This window comes from Crassostrea angulata, chromosome 6 (assembly GCF_025612915.1).
Source record: "Crassostrea angulata isolate pt1a10 chromosome 6, ASM2561291v2, whole genome shotgun sequence".
Lineage (NCBI taxonomy): Eukaryota > Metazoa > Mollusca > Bivalvia > Ostreida > Ostreidae > Magallana > Magallana angulata.
The window spans coordinates 19,760,781-19,782,079 of record NC_069116.1 but is presented as its reverse complement, the minus strand read 5'-3'; the positions used below and the strand labels follow the sequence as shown (position 1 = coordinate 19,782,079).

Here is a 21,299-nt window from a genome sequence, read left to right as displayed (position 1 = left end):
TTAAACAGCGAATGCAAAATAACCTTTTATTTCTTTGATCATGTATTTAGTTAGGAAACATAAAATATCCAAGAAAAAAAAAATCATATATCAGATAAACGGCAGGCGTATAGATTTTCTCGGCAGGCGTATGCATTCTGCGTAAGAGTTATCTGTTTTACCGATTTTTACTAATTTTGTGTTAATTAACGAATTTAAAGTCAACTTTTTATTTCTGTTATCGTTTATTAAGCCAAGTAAACTAAAATATCAAAGAAATAATTAAAATAATCCATCAACTAAACGGCAGGCGTATACATTTTCTTTGCAAGCGTATGATTTCTTCGTAAGAGCTATCAGCTTACCCGACTTTTACTTATTTTGTGTTAATTAATTATTATAAAATCAACTTTTGATTTCTATTATCATCTATTTAGTTAAAAGAAATAAAATATCAAAGAAAAAAGTAAAATAATCCATCAAATTAACGGCACGCGTCTAGATTTCCTCGGCAGGCGTATGAATTCTACGTAAGAGTTATCTATCTTTACCAACATTGAACATTTTTGCCAATTTTGTGCTAAATAATCAATATAAAGTCAACTTTTTGTTATTATGATACTTAATTTAGTTAAGTTAAATAAAATATCAAAGAAAATATTAAAATAATCCATCAGGTAAACGGCAGGCGTGCGGTTTTCTCTCGGCAGGCGTGTTTTCCCCGGCAGGCGTCGGCAGGCGTGTTTTAGTATGACCGTCTCGATGTAAACAACAAGTCGGAATGACAAAAACTGATGGATATTATTAGTGTATGACGAATATTGCGAACACAAACTGATGTCGGGTGTCATAAAAAGGGAATGGAAAAAAAGGACGAGACCATACACCAGTTCCCTGTGATCTAAACCTGCCATTTGCAAGCAGTAAGCATGGTAGCTAGGTGTCTTATTATGACATGTGCTATTGTATTATCACAGGAGTCGGCGATTCTATCAATTTGTTGTAAATAAATGAGAAACAGGCAAAAATCCTACCAATGAGCTTCGTGAGCGTAGCTACGCTCACGAAGCTCATTGGTAGGATTTTTGCCTGTTTCTCATTTATTTTCCAGAAATTGATAAAATCGCCGACTCCTGTGGTATTATGTTCACATTATAGATTATTATGCTCGTATATTATCCACGTGAAAACAATATCGCCTAGCCTATATGCAGAATAGCTACACAATAATCCTAATTTGTTCAAACATAAACATTATTCATTGTTAATTAAGTCAGTGTTTGTAATTAAAATAATCACAATTTTAGTTCGAATTTTCTTAAATGAAATTAAATAACCATCTGATGATAAATGGTAAGGTTAACTGCATAGAGGGCCCTGAGTTTACTCTAGCATATGACAAGCTTATTTACTAACATATACTCACAAATTATTTTTAGTGCAACACTTTCATGCACATTAGCTTGAACAGTATATTTGTAAGGAATAGGTTATATGTTTGTATAACTATTGATGATTTTTATAGCACATATAGTTCATAACATGAAGAATTAATCTTTTATTCACTATCAATAACTGATAATGTTGATTCTCTGTACTGTGAAAACATTTGAACAGCTGACTGATATTCACCTTTATTGAACTGTAAAAATCAAAGTACAGTTGAAAGAAAAATTAATATATCATGGTTTATCGGTTGATAGAATTGCTCACATCATATTTAGATTTCATGTGCTGGGTTCATTATTGTTACAAATTCTTATTTTTTTCCCATTATTTTCAAATCATTAAAACGCAAGATTTCTAAATACACACAGTTATATAAGTTATGAAATTGTCAAGTTAAGTAACATTAATTTAAATTTTCAAGATTAGAATAAAATGTTGACAAGTTTCACCTGATATCAAATTTATATATAGAATAATCCATTTATATAAGGTTCTGTCTGTCTATGTTGCATACACTTTCATAATATGCCTATATGAATTTTATTTTTCTACATGTAGCTTCTTAAAATCATCCTTTCATATAAGTCCTTCTTATATGTTATAAGTAATAGTACCAGTAATATCAGGTTTTTTTTTTTAATACAGACTTTTCAAACCTTCAAGAGATGAGAACATCACTGGTATGTGTTAACGAGGTCATTCCTAATGCAAGGCACAATGCGGAAAAATATAAGACTAATGTAAAGAACTGAAACCATGAGTGATGAAGAGAAGAGCTGATAATCAGAATATTGTCTCTGTTATGTTCATCCTAATAAAGCCTTTCCCGATTGATGACCTGGATCATTTATTTGGTAATTTAAGGATGACAATATATATTTCAACATTTATGATATAATATTAAGACAATTAATAAGCAGCACAACATATCCTGAAATATGAAACTGGACCAAACCAGTGATAATCTACCATTTATGATTTATTACATTTACTTGCAATGGATTTGAAAACCATTTCTGAAAATCCAAAAGTCATGAATAATTTAGACATATAATGCATACAATTAAGAATTACCGGTAGTATTGTAAAAGAATATATATTATGGTAATGCATAATGCATGCTATAAGAAATACAATTGATAGATATCAAAAGGTGTTTATACTGACCAAGTGCAGTAATGAAGTTTGTAATGGCTATATACTGTTCATGTGGAGAAACTGGTTTTTTAAATATATATATGTCTTATGTTTATAATTATGTTTAATTTGATGATTGCATAGTATATCAAATCATCATTTCTGTCTATTAGTGTCTGTCTGTCCATCCATTTATCTGTCTGAAGTCTGTTTTATTTTATAACCCTGATGAGGTTACTGATGTAGATCAAGTTGAGATCATCATTATGACACTTATATACAACAAGCCTCACAGAAAATATCAGTCCTCTTAAATTACAGAGTTTTTGAATGAGTTATGAATGTATGGTTGAGTAAAATTTTTATTTTTGAAATGATTTTTGTGAATAAGAATATTTTTGTTATAACTTATCCTTATCTATATTTTAATCATTTTTGCATGAAAAAAAATATACATATCCTAGTTAGGCCACACCAATATAATTTCTTGCTTGTCGGACATTAAGTGGAAAAGGGTACAAGCAGGGGAGCGATAAAATAATAAGATTATTATTTTTTGTAGCTGAAATTTTTAGGCGGTCTGTAATGATATGATTTGTAAAGTTTTATTTAAACACGAGCATGCAGGATCCGATGAAAAAGAAATTTAATTGGTGTGGCCTTCCACATTTTCTATTTTTAGTTCAAATTGAGGCTGAACCATTGTAATATATTACCCTGCATAATCAATTTGATAAAGTCTAAATCATACATTATAAATAGCATCAAGACCAATATGGGGACCAAGGAAGGGTTCAAAGTTCAAAGGAATTATAGGATTGCATACAATCATGTATATACATAAGGACAAATCATAAATCATTTCAGAATCTGCAGTGTTTTTAAGTCCAATATCAGATATGATTTAAAGAATTATTATGATTAAGTATCAAATTTCATTTTATATCTGTAATCATTTGAAAGATTCTCCTATTTTCTGACACCCATTTTAATGCAATACCTTGCAAATCAGACAAAACTTTTAAAGATTGATAGAGGAAATTCAAATTAATTACAATCAGTATATGATTTTTATGAAACCTGTGATTTATTTGGTTTGATTGTATTTTAAATCTTTCAACAAAGGCTTAATAAAGATTGTGTGTATTAAAGTTTTCATGCTTGTTTTTCTTTTTTGTGTACAGAGACTAGAGTTTCTTGATTATATCAGATGCACAACTATGACACTCTGTTAATTACCATTAAAATAAACTCTTTAGGAAGTGAAAAAAATGTTAAGTGAAAGAATCATTTTCTCTTTATATGATTGGTTTTTAGAAATACAACCATTTATGGCAGTGTTGACTTTCATGAAGCGCGCAGAGTGATTTTTTGTAAAAGTCAGATTAGAGGAAATTCGGATATTCAGCCTTTTTTATTCAATTAATTGTAGTATTTGCAACACAACTCCATTAATTTTGTTTTACAAGAACTTATGCAGGTTCACAGTATAACTAGTGGAAAGAAATTGCCATTTAAAACTGAATTATACGTCTTTTTTAACAGCATTTAGGGTTTGTAGTTTTTATTTCAATAGAGGTCAGAGGAAATTCAGACGTTATTAACTTTTTTTCTAATTCACCAACATGCCAATTATTTATTATTAATTTTTTGCTATTTATCATTTCTTCAAAATTACATTAAAAAAATAAGAGTGTAATTATATGAAATAGTATTTTTTGCAATTTTTCTAGCTCTGGTCACGTCAAAAAATGTCACTTTTTTAGTGGTCAGAGGAAATTCAAACTAAAATAGCGGATTAAATAAAAGGAATTCATATAATCCATTTTCAGATAAATAGAGTATTTTATTAACCTTTTTAATATTTTGGTGAGAAAAGTTTTCTAGTGAATTGTAAATATGTCTTTTATGACATTTTTAATTTGCATTTAAGGTTTTTTTTCTCGTTCTAATTTTTTGAAAATGGGTAAGTTTGAAGGTCGTTGCCATGGAAACGAATTCACGAGCATATGCTTAAAATGTCTTTTTTGACAAAAACAAATCGATTGGAGTCTGTTTAAACAATTTTTTCAATTATTCAATTATTTTCATGTCAGGTTCACATATCCTTAAGCAACATCTGATGTATTAAGAAAGAACTAAAATGCAATTCATTCAGCCTATCGGTAATTCGGTATCATCTTTTGCGTAATAGTAAAATAATGCAATATGTTTTGTTGAGATGCCCGGCATTTTGTCGAGTTTATTCAGTTTAAATAGAGTTTAATATCGCTGACGGAAATATGTAGGTATATACATGTATATGATTCATTTTGAAAAATAAATTGTGTTCTTTATTTGTTATAGTGCATATTTCTTGTGTTTAATTGTTTACAATTTCTATTTACTTACAATATTTGAGTGTTAAGCTTCGAATTATAAGCAAGATACAGAGATTTGCTCACAATTCTATGTTTGTACACAGATCTGAGGCCATTCATTTTTTTCCATTTTAAATGCCGAATAGGAAATACCAAGTTAAAAATCTTAAGTTGAATGTAATAAACTCATGTGAACCAAATATGACTCAAACCTAGCAAAATTTTGTGCTCATCTTGCTTATAATTCTACGATTGACGCTGAAATCTTGGTTGATCATTAAAAATTCTATATGAACTAGAGTATATGTTAAAAACTTGTACACAAAAATATTAAAGAATGATATGCTGTATATAACTACTCTCTGGGACCCCCTCTTTATACAATGAATAATGTGAAATGTGAGTAAATAAAAACGACATCGTTAAAACAGTTTCCATAGTTCTGACACATGTCTGTTGCGGGGATAAAAGAATGAATTATCGCTATTCCTAAGAAAATATTACAGCGGAAAATTATCCTGGTTTGTAGCCATTTGTTATTTTTGAATAAAAATGAAAATAATGGGTGGGTCATAGTAAATCAGAGTGATGTGCCTGTCAATACGGTAACATTGATTTTTATAGCTCTTTAACATGTCACGTGACAACATTTTTCATTCCAGTGTATTCATCAATCAAGTGTGAGTAAAGTTATAATAGTCACGAGTTTACGCGAGGTAAACAACAGTCATTTAATTATAATGGAGAAGACAAATTAAATTGTTGAATATTTATAATTTTAGAAATTGAGCGCATTGAGGTGCAATTTTCTTCTTCACATATATACATGTAGGATTTTTTTGATAAAATACAATACCTATTGTATTTTAAAAAAAATACAATAACTAGTAAGTAGTTGAGGAAGAAAATGTACCTATATGCTCTCATATTTTTTGATCGCTTTATTAAGTGGGGGAGGGGGGGGGGGGGGCAGAACGAAAAGACAGGGAATTAGAAGTTATATGACAGTGTACCCCTACCAAACATTTAGTTCTATATCTTGCGTAGGATTTTCTTATTCTGTGTAAAAACAGTATTTTATGAAGGTACAATGTCAAAGATTACGTGAATGCAAAAATAAGTGTAAAGTTCGAATACTTTACAGTATTTATTTATTTTTTATTCTACCGCGGGCCATATGGCACAATATCTTTTCAACGCCCATTGTTGCTCAGGTGAGCGATGTCGCCTCATGGGCCTCTTGTTACATTCTACTTTCGGTTTCTTATAATGGAGGGATACAGCTACGAATTTTCTTTTATGGTTCGACTAATATTGTCTTTGATAGTATGCCCTTACGTTTGTGGAAATCTTTTTAAAGAAGTTTCATCATGTCCATCAAGTGAAGAAGAGTGGAGACATCGATCTGAAAAGAAACAATGTAAAGAACCTATACCTGATTTCATGTGTGCCGCCGTTGAAAACCAGCCTGGGAGGTTTGGAGAAATATGTACAGTTGTTGGTCTTACAGGCAAAGGTAACAAATATACATAATTATCAACACCATGATATACATTTCTTATTTAATAACATAGGATTTAACTAAATTTATTTCTAACTCGACAATAAAGTTCATGTTTGATATCGGCATTTTAATGCTTTTAGTACTTGTTAATTTTTCTCTATAATGATAGTGATACCTACACAAAGACACGATTTGGGCCCAAAATTTTCAAATTGTATTTTTAGGTCACCTGAGTTTGCAACTGGAGCTATAATATGGATAATCCGAGATTCCTCTGACCCCTTTTCCTCCCCTTTTTATTTTTTAGGAATGCAGGTTAGGTAACAGTCAAAGGAGTCTCGAATTAGAGTTTAGACTCCAAAATGAAACTTAATATGCAGACCTGGGACACCTTTACAGTTCGATCTACGGGCTATGGTACCCTGGTGAATTTCAAGGCCCATCGGCCTTTTCAATGTCTAGAATGGTTAATATTGGTATTTTTAATGTTTCATCAAAATATGAATGCCAAATACCGAGTTACAAGAGAGTAACAAAGTTTAGAATACTTTGTTTTGTAAAGTCAAGTTTATTTTTATTGCTTACATATGTGTTGTGTTGCTTTCTTTTGTTGATGATATAATTTATAAACACATTGAATAAGGTGATCGTCTTTGCCACGAGTTAATTTGTTAAAAGTATGGTACCGGCAATTACTTTACAATACATTATTTGTAAACAAAAACAAGAATCGAGCTTGGTTTTACAAAACACGAATTATGACCTCTGTATCTCGCTTGTCACTTTACTTCTAATAGTAAAAAAAAATTCAAAGATTTTATAGTAAACCATTTTATACATAAAACATTTTTTTTTTAATTAAATTTTTGGAGTCCAAATCGTGTTAATGGTTATTTTAGATATACTCAAACCAAAATTAACACTAAGCTTAAACATTACCAAGAAATACTTATTGAACTATATCTATACAGGTAAAATTGTGATCTCAGGTTGTAACCCGATATTATTTTTTAAAAAAAATATCTGGATGCTATCCTGAATGAACACAGCTTTGGGATGAAATGAGAATTTTTTAAAATATTTTTTTCAATATGTAATTCCATCTAATCCAACTCTGATTTCTGAAATTGAAGTTTTTATGTAACAAAACGCCTTTGATGCTGTGACGAGCTTAAAGAATCATTTCTCTAAGGAAAGGGGGAGACACCGTTAACATGAACACATTTAAATGAAAAAAACCCGAATCTCGATAAGTGGGAATCATTTTTTTAATTAAAAAATCAATTTCATAATTACTTTCTTCGTTGAGGTAAACGTGCAATCAATCAGTGGCTAATTTCATATATATTTCTTATTGCCCGATACATATATAATAGTAAATTACCCGAAAACTTGCGTTGCATTTTGTCTCTTAGCTGGAAAAGAAGTTTGAAGCATTGTTTTAAAAGATATTTGTAGTGTTAATGTGTCTTTCTGTGATGTTTTATAGGTAAATGTGTGGTTTTGGATGCAGACACGTACAATTTAAATTTCGTTGAATGCTTCGCAACCTCTGGCTGTCCACCAAATGCATACATATCTTTTGATTTGTATAAATGTAAGTTTTTGTGTGTTGTAATAATTTAACGGAAAATATTATATAAATAATTACTAATTCAGTTTATATTGAGAATATCTCACAAAAAATGAAATGATGTAATTCTTTAAACTAAAGAGTTACATAATTGTATCAATATATACTTAGAAAGTGTGCAGTCATCTTCTTATTGATGGTATATTTTGTAGATCCAGTGTGTTATAAGTACAACAGGTAATTTGTTCTGAAAACACCAGAACTGAAAATTATAGTTTCAAAATAATAGCTTTATCTGGGTAATGTAACAAACGTAGCTCTGTCCTTCATTTATTCCAATATATAACATCATATTACACATTTCATTAACTTTCTCACCTCGATGATTACATCTTAACAGTGACATAAGTATGATACCTGTAAAAAAAAACTTAATAGAATGACAATTTAGTAACTGTGTGATAGTGCAAAATAAAGTCAAAAATATCTTATTCAGAAACAAGATTCATACGGCAACGAATAATGAGGAAAGTAAATGGATTAGGCATTATAAAATTTTATAAAAATTATTCGATTACATTCAATAATTATGACTATGTGATTGATGTCCAAAATTAGTAAGCATAACATAAATAACAACAGGTTTGAATTATTGCATTTCCATTGGTTAATTGTAGAGAAAAGACAATTAACCCCAATGTTCTTGCAAACAAAGGGGGAAGATAAAATAAAAATAAAAACAGTCTTGCTAAAAATTGATATATAATAGCATATCAGTATATTCCACTGTTAATTTATAGTCTCATCAGTTTCTTAAAACTCTTAACCATTTGCTTTGCTTTTTGTTATGAACACAAATTATAATTTCTAGTGTTTGTCGCATGTAATTTTGTTTTAAATCTTAATTTTCATTTATTCTGCATGCAATATATAAATGAAAACATTGCTTGGTATAAGAATTGTGAGCCTTTTATTTTAGTTGTAACTTAATGACTCTCAAATTTTGGTTACCATCGGAAATACTTCCATAAAGCATTGTAAAAATAAAAATATAAAAATAATAAGAATTGAAAACTTTTAGCCCAGATCGTGACCATGACCCTTTATAAATGAAAATCTAATTTTTGTGCTAGATAAAAGGTCAAACATGTAAAAGGTTTACACATGCGGACGCACAATCGTCAACTGATGATCAAAATAATTTACTGGAGCTAAATTGAGATCATGCGTGTGAACTAAAACTCAGTTTATACAGTCAAACCTCGTTATCTCGAACTAGATGGGAGAGGTTAAAACTTCGAGATATCCGAGTATTCGAGGTATCAAGGGTAAAATATTTAAAGCTTAAGTGTTGGGGACTTAAAAAATCACTTTGACATATTCATTGTATTCGAGATATTCGTGTTCGAGATACCGAAGTTCAACTGTATATTCACATCTATGTTTAATTCTTTATTTAGGTATACCTTATTGAATCGTAGCATAATTTCAATGAGAAATATATTTGGTTGACTCTATCTTTACTTTTAGATTGCAATATATTTGGTTGACTATTTCTTTTGAAAATATCTCTACTTTAAATGTTGGGGGCGGGGGCTTCTGCGTCCTTTTCCTGCAGCACTATGCTTTTCCAGTTAATTATTGTCAGTGTTGTTCTACCTCTATGTAAAATATAATGATGCTATATAAAAACATAATGGCAATTTCGTTTGTACGTTTGTTATTGAATCGGTATTCGCATTTCTGCTTATTATGTTTATTCATTTGCAATTTAGGTGTGTATCTCTTTCTTTATTACTGTAGAGAAACAACTACTCTAACTTCGACAACTGGTGCCGAACAAGATGAACAAGTAACGTAAGTATCTTCGATTGATTGAAATTCTTGTTCCCGTGTTAGACAGGAAGTTTTCGACAAGTTCTGTCACCAAACAAAACGCATTCAAAAATCAAATGCCTCTTAATCAAGCAGAATGAACTAGAGCAAAATGGATTTGATCCCCGCTGGAAAAAATAACTGATCTTTAAACAGATATAAAATTCATTTTTCCCCATGGATATTCTTTTGTTTATAATTAAGTCTTTTTTCCTAACAGGATGATTTTATAGTCCTATCAGATATTGAGCATTGCAGTTCTCAAAAAGATTCTAAACTGTTTTTATTTATGAGACATAAACCTACATCAATCTCTAAATACCTTGTGAAGCCCAGGAATAGTCCAGAGACGAGAGTATAAACAATTTTAAAAAGTCAGCAATATGTCAAAATGCCTGCATATAAGTAAAACCATATATGATAACATTTCAGTTTTTGTGAATAATAAAAGTGTTTTCCTTTGTAAATTTGGATCCTCAAAATGGTTTCACAATACTCTAAGATTTTTATTTTAACAGATTTGAATCTACATTATCCAAGATTGCTTTCACTAATTTAAAAGATACAGCGTTTCTAGGCAAACGGCTTTTAAAGAAGATTTTAAAGATTTTTCTCAAATATCCCTTTGTAAAAATTTGCCGCCCCCCCCCTCCCCTTGGGACCCCGCCCCAACCCACACGGAATAAACTTGAATCTACCCTATCCGCGGATGCTTCCACAGAAGTTTCAGGCTTTCTAGCCATTTCATTTCTGAGAAGAAGATTATTAAAATATTTTTTCTCTATATATTCCATGTAAAACATCCACCTCCATTGTGGCCCCACTCTACACCCACGGATCATGATTTGAACAAATTTAATCTACTTTACCTGAGAATGCTTCGAAACAAGATTCAGCTCTTCTCGCAAATCGGTTTTTGAGAAGATTTTCAAACTATTTTTTCCTTTATATTCCTATGTAAAAATTCGACCCCTTTCGTGGTCCAATTCTACTCCTGCGGATCATGATTTGAACAGATTTGAATTCACTCTAAAAGAGAATGCTTCCAAAAAAGTTTCAGCTATCCTGACTGATTGGTTTCTGAGGAGAAGATTTTTAAAGATTAACTCTATATATTCCTATATAAAAATTTACACTACCCACCCACCCCCTCTTTGTGGCCCTATCCTACCCCCGGAGGTCATGATTTTCACACTTTGCATAGGATGAGGATGCTTCCACATAAGTTTCAGCTTCCCTGGCCCAGTGGTTTTTAAAAATTTCTCAAAATCAATCATTCCTAATTATGCTCACTTAAAAAAGGTGGTTCTGAATTTTCATAACTTTGAATCCCCTTTGCCTAAGAGTGTTTTGTGTCAAGTTTGGTTGATTTTGGCTCAATAGTTCTGGAGAAGATGTTAAAAATGTTAAAAGTTTATGAATAGTGTAGCGGATAGTGGATGAAATATTTCACTTGTGGAGACAAGCACCAAATTTTGCATGAAGGTTCCTTGAACATTACTTGATCAAAAAATATCGTTGGCCATTCAAGTTTTGGTCATTTTCAAGATGGCCGCCTCTTATTTCAAAATGGCGTCTTTTTTCATAATGTTTTCATGATATTTTAAATATTTCTGGGTAATGTTTTTATTTTCTGTGAAATTATGAAGAAGAATCTGTTGTATGATATAATTTGATGTTCATTTCATATATGACACTCTGCACATGTGTTTAAAAACATGCTGCAGCTCATTTTTGAATGTACATGATCTAATCATCTAAGCAGTTGCACTGCAAAGAGAAGTGCAAAATAATTTGGACTTGAAACATTTGCATTCCCCAGAACAATAATACTACATCAACATTTCAGTAGTTCTTAACATGAAGCCGCCATTGGTGGTAAGGATGTCCAGTATGAAATCCGAAAACCTTAATCTTTATCCCAACCCCATCTGGAAGGGGATGGTGAGTTTTGTGTCTTGTATAGTGACTGACCCAATGTATGTTTAGCTTGCATACAGATCTCTTAATATGCTCTACAAGAGCAGCTCCTGAGGGATCGAGGGATGCCATTGTATGGACGCTGCTTACGAACAAAGAGGTCAAGGCGCGTGTCATTTACTCTATGGGCAGTTCTGGACCGAACGTACATGATGTGTACAAATTGATTATATGTTCTGTCACACTGTCACAAGGAGAACTTAAGAATCCGAATACAACGTTCTCAAACACATTTCAGCCTGCCATGCTGTCATTTTACATGCCCCATCAAATACGGACTCTGTATCACAATCCGTGAATGCATGAAAGAATTAAAGTGCTTTTGATCTTGGACCCACTGATCAAACATTATCATAAATTGGTATTGATCGCAAATTCCTGCCCTTTCACCCATAACTCATCAGCTTTCAAATAATCAAAAACAACCACACCAATAATAGCAACAATCTGTATCCGAACTTGAATTGATACTACCCAAGGCTGCATGTTTTGTATGTAGGAACATATAAGTGTCATCTTCTTCATGGTTTCAAGAGGATACAAAGTCTGTATCTATAGCTCTGTTACTGACAATATTTTTTCCTTTTTTACAACTATAGAAGTTTCTGTCGTTATAGTTGCAGATACAATTTTGTTTGCTAAAAATCCAGTAGTTCAGTTTTTTCTCGAAACACCAAAGAAAAGAGTTCCAAGTCTAGTGTTTTCAGATACCTACCTTCTAGATTCTTTGACAGTTAGCAATATCGCACCATCATCACCTTTTACAATTGCACTGTTCTGCTCATGGGCTTGTACAATGGCTATGCTTGAAAAATTCAGTGATTCAGTTTTTCTAATGGTAAATTTTCCAAACAAAAAGCTGATTCTTCAACAGGTCGGGTACACTACCTTATATGGATAGCATTATTTAACACGTGACAATATTTTCGTCAAACCGATTCTCCAATCCAGTGAATGAGTTGCAATGCATGACGGTCTACAACGTGTTTACGATTCAACAGACGCACTTGGTTTTTGTCTGTTTTATTCACAATATTTAATTGCTTGCCGGAATGTTTGTACATCTTGATTTTTACTTTAGGAGGTAAAAAAGTAAAGATTACGTAACATTAACTTTGTTCCATGCTCACATTGAAAAATACTGTTGTTTTAGATGATCAATTGTTGCTTCCAAAATGATCAGTATCAAACGACTGACAAACATACGCATACAAGTACAAACAGGTTTTGATAAGAAAAAACTGCACAGTTGTGTATTGGTGACTTTATCATTGTGCACTAGAAATAAATACAGGTAACTGTACATTTTTAACATACGTGAATAGCCACGGTAGTCAAAATGCACAAATATACAAACGCAGAAGCGCAAGCTGTGCAGCATATAGTATTTTGTCCGTTAAGCATTCTGATGAATGTCCCTGAAGAAAATATCAACGCGCATTCTAATAATGTTGTCTTAAATATGGGATATCACGTGAAAAAACGACACTCACTGCTTCTAATTCTATAGGACGTACCTCTCTTTTGAACATTGACAATGGGGTATTTAAATAGGTTGATATAAGTCCTCATATGCAATATTTTTTAAATGTGAGCATAGAAATTGAAGTTCAGACATAATTGTCCAGATTAATTTCATAAATTCTGAAAAATCATTCAAAATGAGTTTCCAAAGGACAATTCAAAATGGTATATATTTTCAATACGCTTTGTATACACTGAAACTTGTAGTAGCCCACAGTGCCTTGCAACTCATTCACCTGATTGGCTTGTCGATAAAAGTAAACGGATGGCTAATTTAGTATGCAAATTTATGCCGACGTCACAAAATATAGTGGTCTCGACCTGTTCAAAGACATAGTTAGCAAATTTAGAAGATTACTGTAGCCTGTTATCTAGACTTTTAATTCCTGTCAGAGCAATGTGATTTACAAGAATTTTTGGAATATGAAAATCAGAAATTCCCCCCTCGCTCTCCCAAAATGTTTTTAGCTCACCTGAGCCAAAGGCTCAAGTGAGCTTTTCTGATCACAATTTGTCCGTTGTCTGTCGTTGTCGTCGTTGTCGTTGTTGTCGTTGTTAACTTTTCACATTTTCATCTTCTTCTCACGAACCACTGGACAGATTTCAACCAAATTTGGCACAAAGCACCACTAGGTGAAGGGGATTCAAGTTTGTTCAAATGAAGTGCCACGCCCTTTTTAAAGGGGAGATAATTGAGAATTATTAAAAATTTGTTGGTATTTTTCAAAAATCTTCTTCTCAAAAACTATTCAGCCGGAAAAGCTTAAACTTGTGTGGAGGCATCCTCAGGTAGTTTAGATTCACGTTTGTTCAAATCACGGTCCCCGGGGGTAGGGAGGGGCCACAAGAGGGGGATCAAGTTTTACATAGGAATATATGGAGAAAATCTTTAAAAATCTTCTTCTAAAAAACTATTAGGCCAGAAAAGCTCAAATTTAAATGGAAGCACCCTCAGGAAGTGTAGATTCAAAATTGTTCAAATCATGGTCCCCGGGGGTAGGGAAGGGGCACAATTGGGGGATCAAGTTTTACACAGGAATATATAGAGAAAATCTTTAAGAATCTTCTTCTCAAAAACTATTAGGCCAGAAAAGCTCAAATTAAATTGGAAGCATGCTCAGGAAGTGTAGATTTAAGTTTGTTCAAATCATGGTCCCCGGGGGTAGGATGGGGCCACAATTGAGGGATCAAGTTTTACACAGGAATATATAGAGAAAATCTTTAAAAATCTTCTTCTCAAAAACTGCTAGGCCAGGAAAGCTCACCTTTGAGTGGAAGCATCCGCAAGTAGTGTAGATTCAAGTTTGTTTAAATCATGGTCCCCGGGGGTAGGGTGGGGCCACAATAGGGGGATCATGTTTTAAATAGGAATATATAGAGAAAATCTTTAAAAATCCTCTTCTCAAAAACTATTTGGCCAGAAAAGCTCAAATTAATATGAAAGCACCCTCAGGTAGTGTAGATTTAAGTCTGTTCAAATCATGATCCCCGGGGGTAGGGTGGGGCCACAATTGGGGGATCAGGGTTTACATAGGAATATATATAGAGAAAATCTTTAAAAATCTTATTCTCAAAATCTATTAGGCCAGATAAGCTCAAATTAAAATGGAAGCATCCTCAGGTAGTGTAGATTCACGTTTCTTCAAATCATAGTCCCCGGGGGTAGGGTGGGGCCACAATTGGGGGATCAATTTTTACATAAGAGTATATAGAGAAAATTTTTTAAAAATTTCTTTTAATAACTATTTGGCCAAAAAATCTCAAATTGGCATGTAACCATCCTCAGATAATGTAGATTCAAGTTTGTTCAAATCATGGTCCCTGGGGGTAGGGCGGGGCCACAATGGAGGATACATTTTTATATATAGAGAAAATCTTTAAAAGTCTTCTTCTCAAACGTATTAGGCCAGGAAAGCCCAAATTTGAGTGGAGGCATCCCCAGATCATATAGATTCAAGTTTGTTTAAATAATAGTCCAAGGGTAGAGTGAGGCCACAATGGGGGATGAAATTTTACTTAGGAATATATAGAGAAAATCTTTCAAAATCTTCTTTTTACAGACTATTTGGCCAGAAAAGCTTTAACTTGTGTAGAGGCATCCTCGGGTAGTGTAAATTCAAGTTTGCAAAATCACTAGTGGTAGGGCGGGACCGTGATGGCGGTTCGAATTTTTACATAGGAATATATAGAGAAAATCTTTAAAAATATTCTGGGAAAGTTTTTTGTCCAAAACTCAGTACTTAGTGTGAAAGCACAGGTTATGAGAGTAAAGGTAGATTTAAGTTTGATGAAACCATGATTCCCTAGAGAATAGTAGGGCCACGAAATGGAGGGGGGGGGGGGGGGTATATAGGAATAGAGAAAAATCTTAGAGGTACAACAATAAAAGGGGCTTGGTATTTACCAAAAAATAAGAGGTGGATAAAAATTGGCAGATTTTCAATTTTTTTTAGCAAGATCTTCTGTACTCAGTTGTCAAGATATGTTGATACTGTAATGCTAATTTGATCAGAATTAAGGCAATTGTTGCTCAGGTGAGCGATGTGGCCCCTGGGCCTCTTGTTTTTGAATATTGGTGTGAAATCTCAGTCGATGCCTATTTTGGAAGCTAGTCAAGTATTGTCAAACAGTATACCGACAGTTCCCTCACTTGCTATTGACGGCCCATCATTAGTCCTTTTAAAACAACCGAACAATGTCAAACCTTGCGCAAGGCCATTGGAGAGTAGATATTGTCTTCGATGTTTACAAAGATGATAGTCATAAAGGTGAAACTAGAAGAAAACAAGGCATAAGATCTAGACGGAAGATAACTAGAAACACTAGACCGCCAAACTCTTGGAACAATTTTCTTCGGTGTAACGAGAACAAAACAAGACCATCTGGATTTAAGCAGACCAAATCGTATCTGCAACTATTACGACAGAAACTACTATAGTTGTAACAAAGGAAAAAATGCAAATCAATGCAAAATGCAAATGCAAAACATGCAGCCTTAGGTAGTATCAATTCAATCATCGTAGTAAGTTCAGATACAGATTGTTGTTGTTATAGGTGTGGTTGTTTTTGATGATTTAAAAGTTGATGAGTTATGGGTGACATTTGGAAAGGGCAAGGATTTGCGATGTATACCAGTTCATTACATTGTTAGATCACTGGGTCCAAGATCAAAGCACTGTCATTCTTTCATGCATTCACGGACTGGGATACAGAGTTCGCATCTGTTGAGACAGGTAAAATGACAGAATGGCAGGCTGAAATGTGTTTGAGAACGTAACAGAGGTACTCAGATTCTTAAGTTCTCCTTGTGACAGTGTGACAGAACATAAAATTATTAAACTAGAAGAATTTGTAGTCATCATGTACGTTCGGCCCAGCACTTCCAATAGAGTAAATGACACGCGCCTTGGCCTCTTTGCTCGTAAGCAGCTTCCATACAATGGCATCCCCCGATCCCTCAAGAGCTGCTCTTGTAGAGCATATCAAGAGATCTATATTGCAAGCTGGACATACATTGGGTCATTTACTATATAAGCAAAAAACCACAGCATCCCCTTCCATATAGGGTTGGGATAAGATTGCGGTTTATCGGTTTCACACGGGACATCCTAACCATCAATTGCGGCTTCATTTCAAAAACTACTGAAATGTTGATGTAATATTATTGTTCTGGGGAATGCAAATGTTTCAAGTCCGAATTATTTAGCACTGCTTAGACGATTAGATCATGTACATTCAAAAATGAGCTGCAGCATGTTTTTAAACGCATGCGCAGAGTGTTCATATATGAAATGAACATCAAATTATATCATACAACAAATTCTTCTTCATTATTTCACAGAAAATAAAAACATTACCCAGAAATATTTAAAATATCATGAAAACATTATAAAAAAGACGCCATTTTGAAATAAGAGGCGGCCATCTTGAAAATGACCAAAACTTGAATGGCCAACGATATTTTTTGATCAAGTAATGTTCAAGAAACCTTCGTGCAAAATTTGGTGCTTGTCTTCACAAGTGAAATATCTTGCTGAAATATTGACCGAAGCCGCTACACTAGAACTGACGGACAGACAGACGGAGGACGGACAATATGTGATCAGAAATTTTAAAGCTCACATGAGAGTTCAGCTTAGGTGAGCAAATAATACTGGGATACTTATAAATATGTTTTATTTCAGGAGTACAAATCCTGAAAATACCGAACGAGATGGATCTGTTCACGCAATCGCTTTCTCTACGTTCACAGTATTTCTTTGTATTTTATTTGTATTTCTTATGCTTTTGATGAAAAAAAGATCTAAACAAAAAAAAGGTAAGTAATACAAAATAATATAACTCGAGTTAACTTTCTATTATTATTCTTTGAATTTCATGCTGAAGGTTTAAAAAACTTTAACTTTACTTTTTTATCGTTAAGACTTGGAAAACAATGAAGCAGACGAGCCTACATTCCTGTTAAACGCAGGTACACGCTCAGCTTTTACATAACGTTTATACATACGTTTATAGAAACTCATAGGGACTTTAGACGATGAGTCAAATTGCTTCTCGCAAAAAACGTACTTGTCGATTGTCGTTTATTTTAAAATCCTCCGATTTGACAATATAACGTCTTATTTTCTTTCGTATGCAAATGTCAGGAAAGAAATCAAACGATTTTATGGTTATTTTTTTCCACAGTGACGTCATGAATTTTAAATGCGATCAAAACAGACTAAAACTTAAAATAATTTTTTCTCCTTTTTTGTCGTGCTGTTAACTGGTTTTTTTTAAAACGTGACAATGAAACCAGGTCTTCACAAGATTTTTTAAAGATTATTTTCACGTCTCTCTAATTGACTACAGAGTATAAAAGATACGCTTATTTTGGGTTTATTTTATACGAAAAATTTATCTTTGTTGTTGTTGTTAAACACCAATTTTAATTCTCTGTGATGAATTTATTAAAATGTTTGTAAACATAGTACATTTATGCATTTGTAAAGTAACTTTTTTGGAAAATCGCCATTAAGTTCTATAAGGTAAATTTTATGACTTCCTTCATAAAAGAATACTTACTTATTATGATTTATAACTTCTTCTACACTTGATTTGGAAGACTCGAAAGAAAATACTCATATCTAGATACATAAACCTATACTGGTACAAATGCCATAATTAAGAAAAGGTATTAATAATCACGATTTGAAGAAAAATATAACTTACATTGATTTTCTGAAACAACCTAATTTTAGCTTTTATAATTATATTACTAATGATGGGTTTGGATAAATTACGAATACTTCGAGACATACCCACACACATTTTATGAAAGTAAACTAAAAACTTTTTAATTTCTTTTTCAGACAGTAAATTAGAGGCACTGTGTAATCAAAAAATATCAATCTTAGGAGGATATATGAAATTTCAACTTGTAAAACTTAGTAAAGTTAAGAACCTTCGATTTCATATGGTAACGCATTCCGAATCGTTAAAACTCCATTTCAAGGGAAACTTCGATAGAATGAATTCAGGTACCGTAGATTGGACTAAATTTGATTTGGATACTGTATACACCCTTCTGTCAAACTTTTGTGGAATAACATGTCCGGATCGGGGCTGGGGCTACAAACCAACAGATGAAGACCTTTCTGTGGGAGCAGACATTGAAAGAATAAGAATCTTGGTTAACGAGTATATGGATAGTAAAATGTTTAATGTCGAAGAGGCTGACCAGATTATCGAAAGATGGAATTGGCTAAAAAAGGGTGTTGATTCCCGTGGTATTATTGATTTTGATCTCGAGACAAAAATAAATTGTAAGTAATTTTAAACTTTTTAAAAATATTAAAGTTAAATAGAAAAACAAGCTGAAATATGATTAAAAATTGGTAAATTGGTATGATCAAAATCATATATATATTTTGAATAATGTAATGTCAATTTATTCAACACATTTCTGAAATTTTCTATTGTAAAGATAATAATCTTAAGATAAAATTTGCTTTATTGACTATATGACTAAATATGCAGTAATGTTTTCCTACCAATGTGTTACACAAGTATTACAACCTATATCTAGAGCAAACGTATCTAAGAATGGGCGTCATCGGCCCCTATACGATACACAGAAAAGTAAAGTGAATTTATTTATAATTGTTTACAGATAAAAAGCTAAATCCGAATAATATCGTGGAGCATGGAACCGTTGTCACACGTGTCATATCAAATATTCTAGAAAAACTGAAATCAAAGAAAATTGTTACTTGTCGGGGAGCCATTGGTTGCGGAAAAACGACTGCATTGGAGTACGTTGCTAGAAAGTACAGGAATGACGGATGGACGACAAAATGGATAGAGGAATTCGTGGACGAATCTTTTTTTAACAATGTAATCGAGAGCAACACGGAAAAAATTATGATTTGTTGTGACAATTTGTTTGGATCGTTCGGGTGTCAAGTATTTTCTGATAAAATGTTTTATAACTTTCACTATTTTATGCACTCGATCCATAAAAATGAAAATAATATCAAAGTGTTGCTCGGTATCCATGAGCACGTGATTGAAGAGATTTCCTCTAAACACTCTTTTGTTTCGCAAGATTATAATGCTTTTGTAGAAATGGATAGCCTTTCACAGTCGGAAGCATTACTAATATATATAAAGCAGCAAGAAAAATCTAATATCAAACAGGAATATATTCCATTTGAGGATTTTCTGGAGTTAAATAAAATTAGATCTGCTAATGTAGGAGCACCTTTCCAGACTTTGATGATTTCAGCGGCTCCTGGTGTCTTTGGCACAAAAGCATTTTGCAATCAACCGTTTCAGCTTCTGACAGAGCATGTTACCGAACTTTTATATGACAATGAGGAAATGTTTTTTTCACTTTTGTATGTTATGTGTGTTGTGGTTTTCGATAAGAGAGAGGGTTATCTAAAAGAGGGCATAGCTAATGCAATTTCTCCACGTCTAGACAAAAAAACCATAGAACATTACCTACCAGAATTAGGCCCATACATTCAGAATGATGATAACACCGTGAAAATAAAACATGAAGTGATCTCAATTGCCTTATTTCATACATTCATGATGCAATCGAATAAACCTTGGTCTATCTTCTCATTTTGTGATATCAGAAGAATTTTGGAACTCATACGACCTGATGACCAACTCAATAAACTTCATCATTTTGCTGTTTCTTTGTCAGAAGAAAAGCTGTATGAAGCAAGAAAAATCATAAAGACTAAAAATTTTCACAATGAAGTAGATATCAGAGGGCATCCTGTATGGGAGAAATTTTCTAAACACAAAACTAACATTTTTCAACGAATCAAAGAATCGGTATTGACTTGAAAATCCAAATATTCAATCATATTTCAACGAAGTCAAAGATTAGAGATGCTAATTTTTGAGTATGTCAAAAATATATCAATTTAAATGTTTTAATGCTATTTTGACGACGTAATGCTTGACATGAAAGTGTTTTTTTTAATGTATGCCTGTTAATTAGGTTAAATTTTCATATGATTAAGTTCAAACTGAATTTTTTTCTCCAAAATATGTTTTTACTCCATAAAATGGATATAGCATTAAAATCCCGAACAAACATTATCAATAGAAAATTAAATTATACTAAGACGGTTGATATCATGTGAACATTAAACACAATGTGTATAAAAACAAAGAAACTCATTGATGTTATGAACGAAATATGATTTATTTTAGAAGATAAATGATTTTTAGCGAAAATTTGTTTTTTTCCACTTCGATTAAAACATGTCGGCTTACAAGCTGTATTTTACCACATGTACGATGTCTTTAATATTGTAAACTAAACCATATATGATACCTGAGTAGATTATTCTTTGGTATTCAATAAATCCGAAAACGAAATATGAAAAATGGAAAAAAAAAATCGTGTTTCCAAATT

At 32.5% G+C, this 21,299-nt stretch overlaps 1 protein-coding gene, 1 long non-coding RNA gene and 1 pseudogene across 2 annotated transcripts; all 3 read left to right on the top strand.

Moving 5' to 3' along the window:
* Positions 1-738: 738 nt before the first annotated feature.
* Positions 739-3,723, top strand: LOC128189147 (uncharacterized). The gene is made up of 2 exons (XR_008244210.1): positions 739-911; positions 2,074-3,723. It is a non-coding gene; the product is annotated as an uncharacterized LOC128189147 (long non-coding RNA).
* A 2,471-nt stretch (positions 3,724-6,194) lies between these two features.
* Positions 6,195-20,722, top strand: LOC128187391 (uncharacterized). The gene is made up of 8 exons (XM_052857839.1): positions 6,195-6,441; positions 7,919-8,026; positions 8,215-8,239; positions 9,806-9,859; positions 17,566-17,699; positions 17,805-17,852; positions 18,733-19,185; positions 19,533-20,722. Exons 1-8 carry the CDS (start codon positions 6,195-6,197, stop codon positions 20,720-20,722), a joined length of 2,259 nt encoding a protein of 752 aa, XP_052713799.1.
* A 423-nt stretch (positions 20,723-21,145) lies between these two features.
* Positions 21,146-21,299, top strand: part of LOC128186797 (uncharacterized) — a 42,331-nt pseudogene continuing 42,177 nt past the window's right edge.

Coding starts and splice junctions, on each gene's coding strand:
- LOC128187391 (XM_052857839.1), top strand. CDS start 6,195: ATGGAGGGATACAGCTACGAATTTTCTTTTATGGTTCGACTAATATTG. Junction 8,027..8,214: donor ATCTTTTGATTTGTATAAAT/GTAAGTTTTTGT, acceptor TATATTTTGTAG/ATCCAGTGTGTTATAAGTAC. Junction 17,853..18,732: donor TACATTCCTGTTAAACGCAG/GTACACGCTCAG, acceptor TTTCTTTTTCAG/ACAGTAAATTAGAGGCACTG.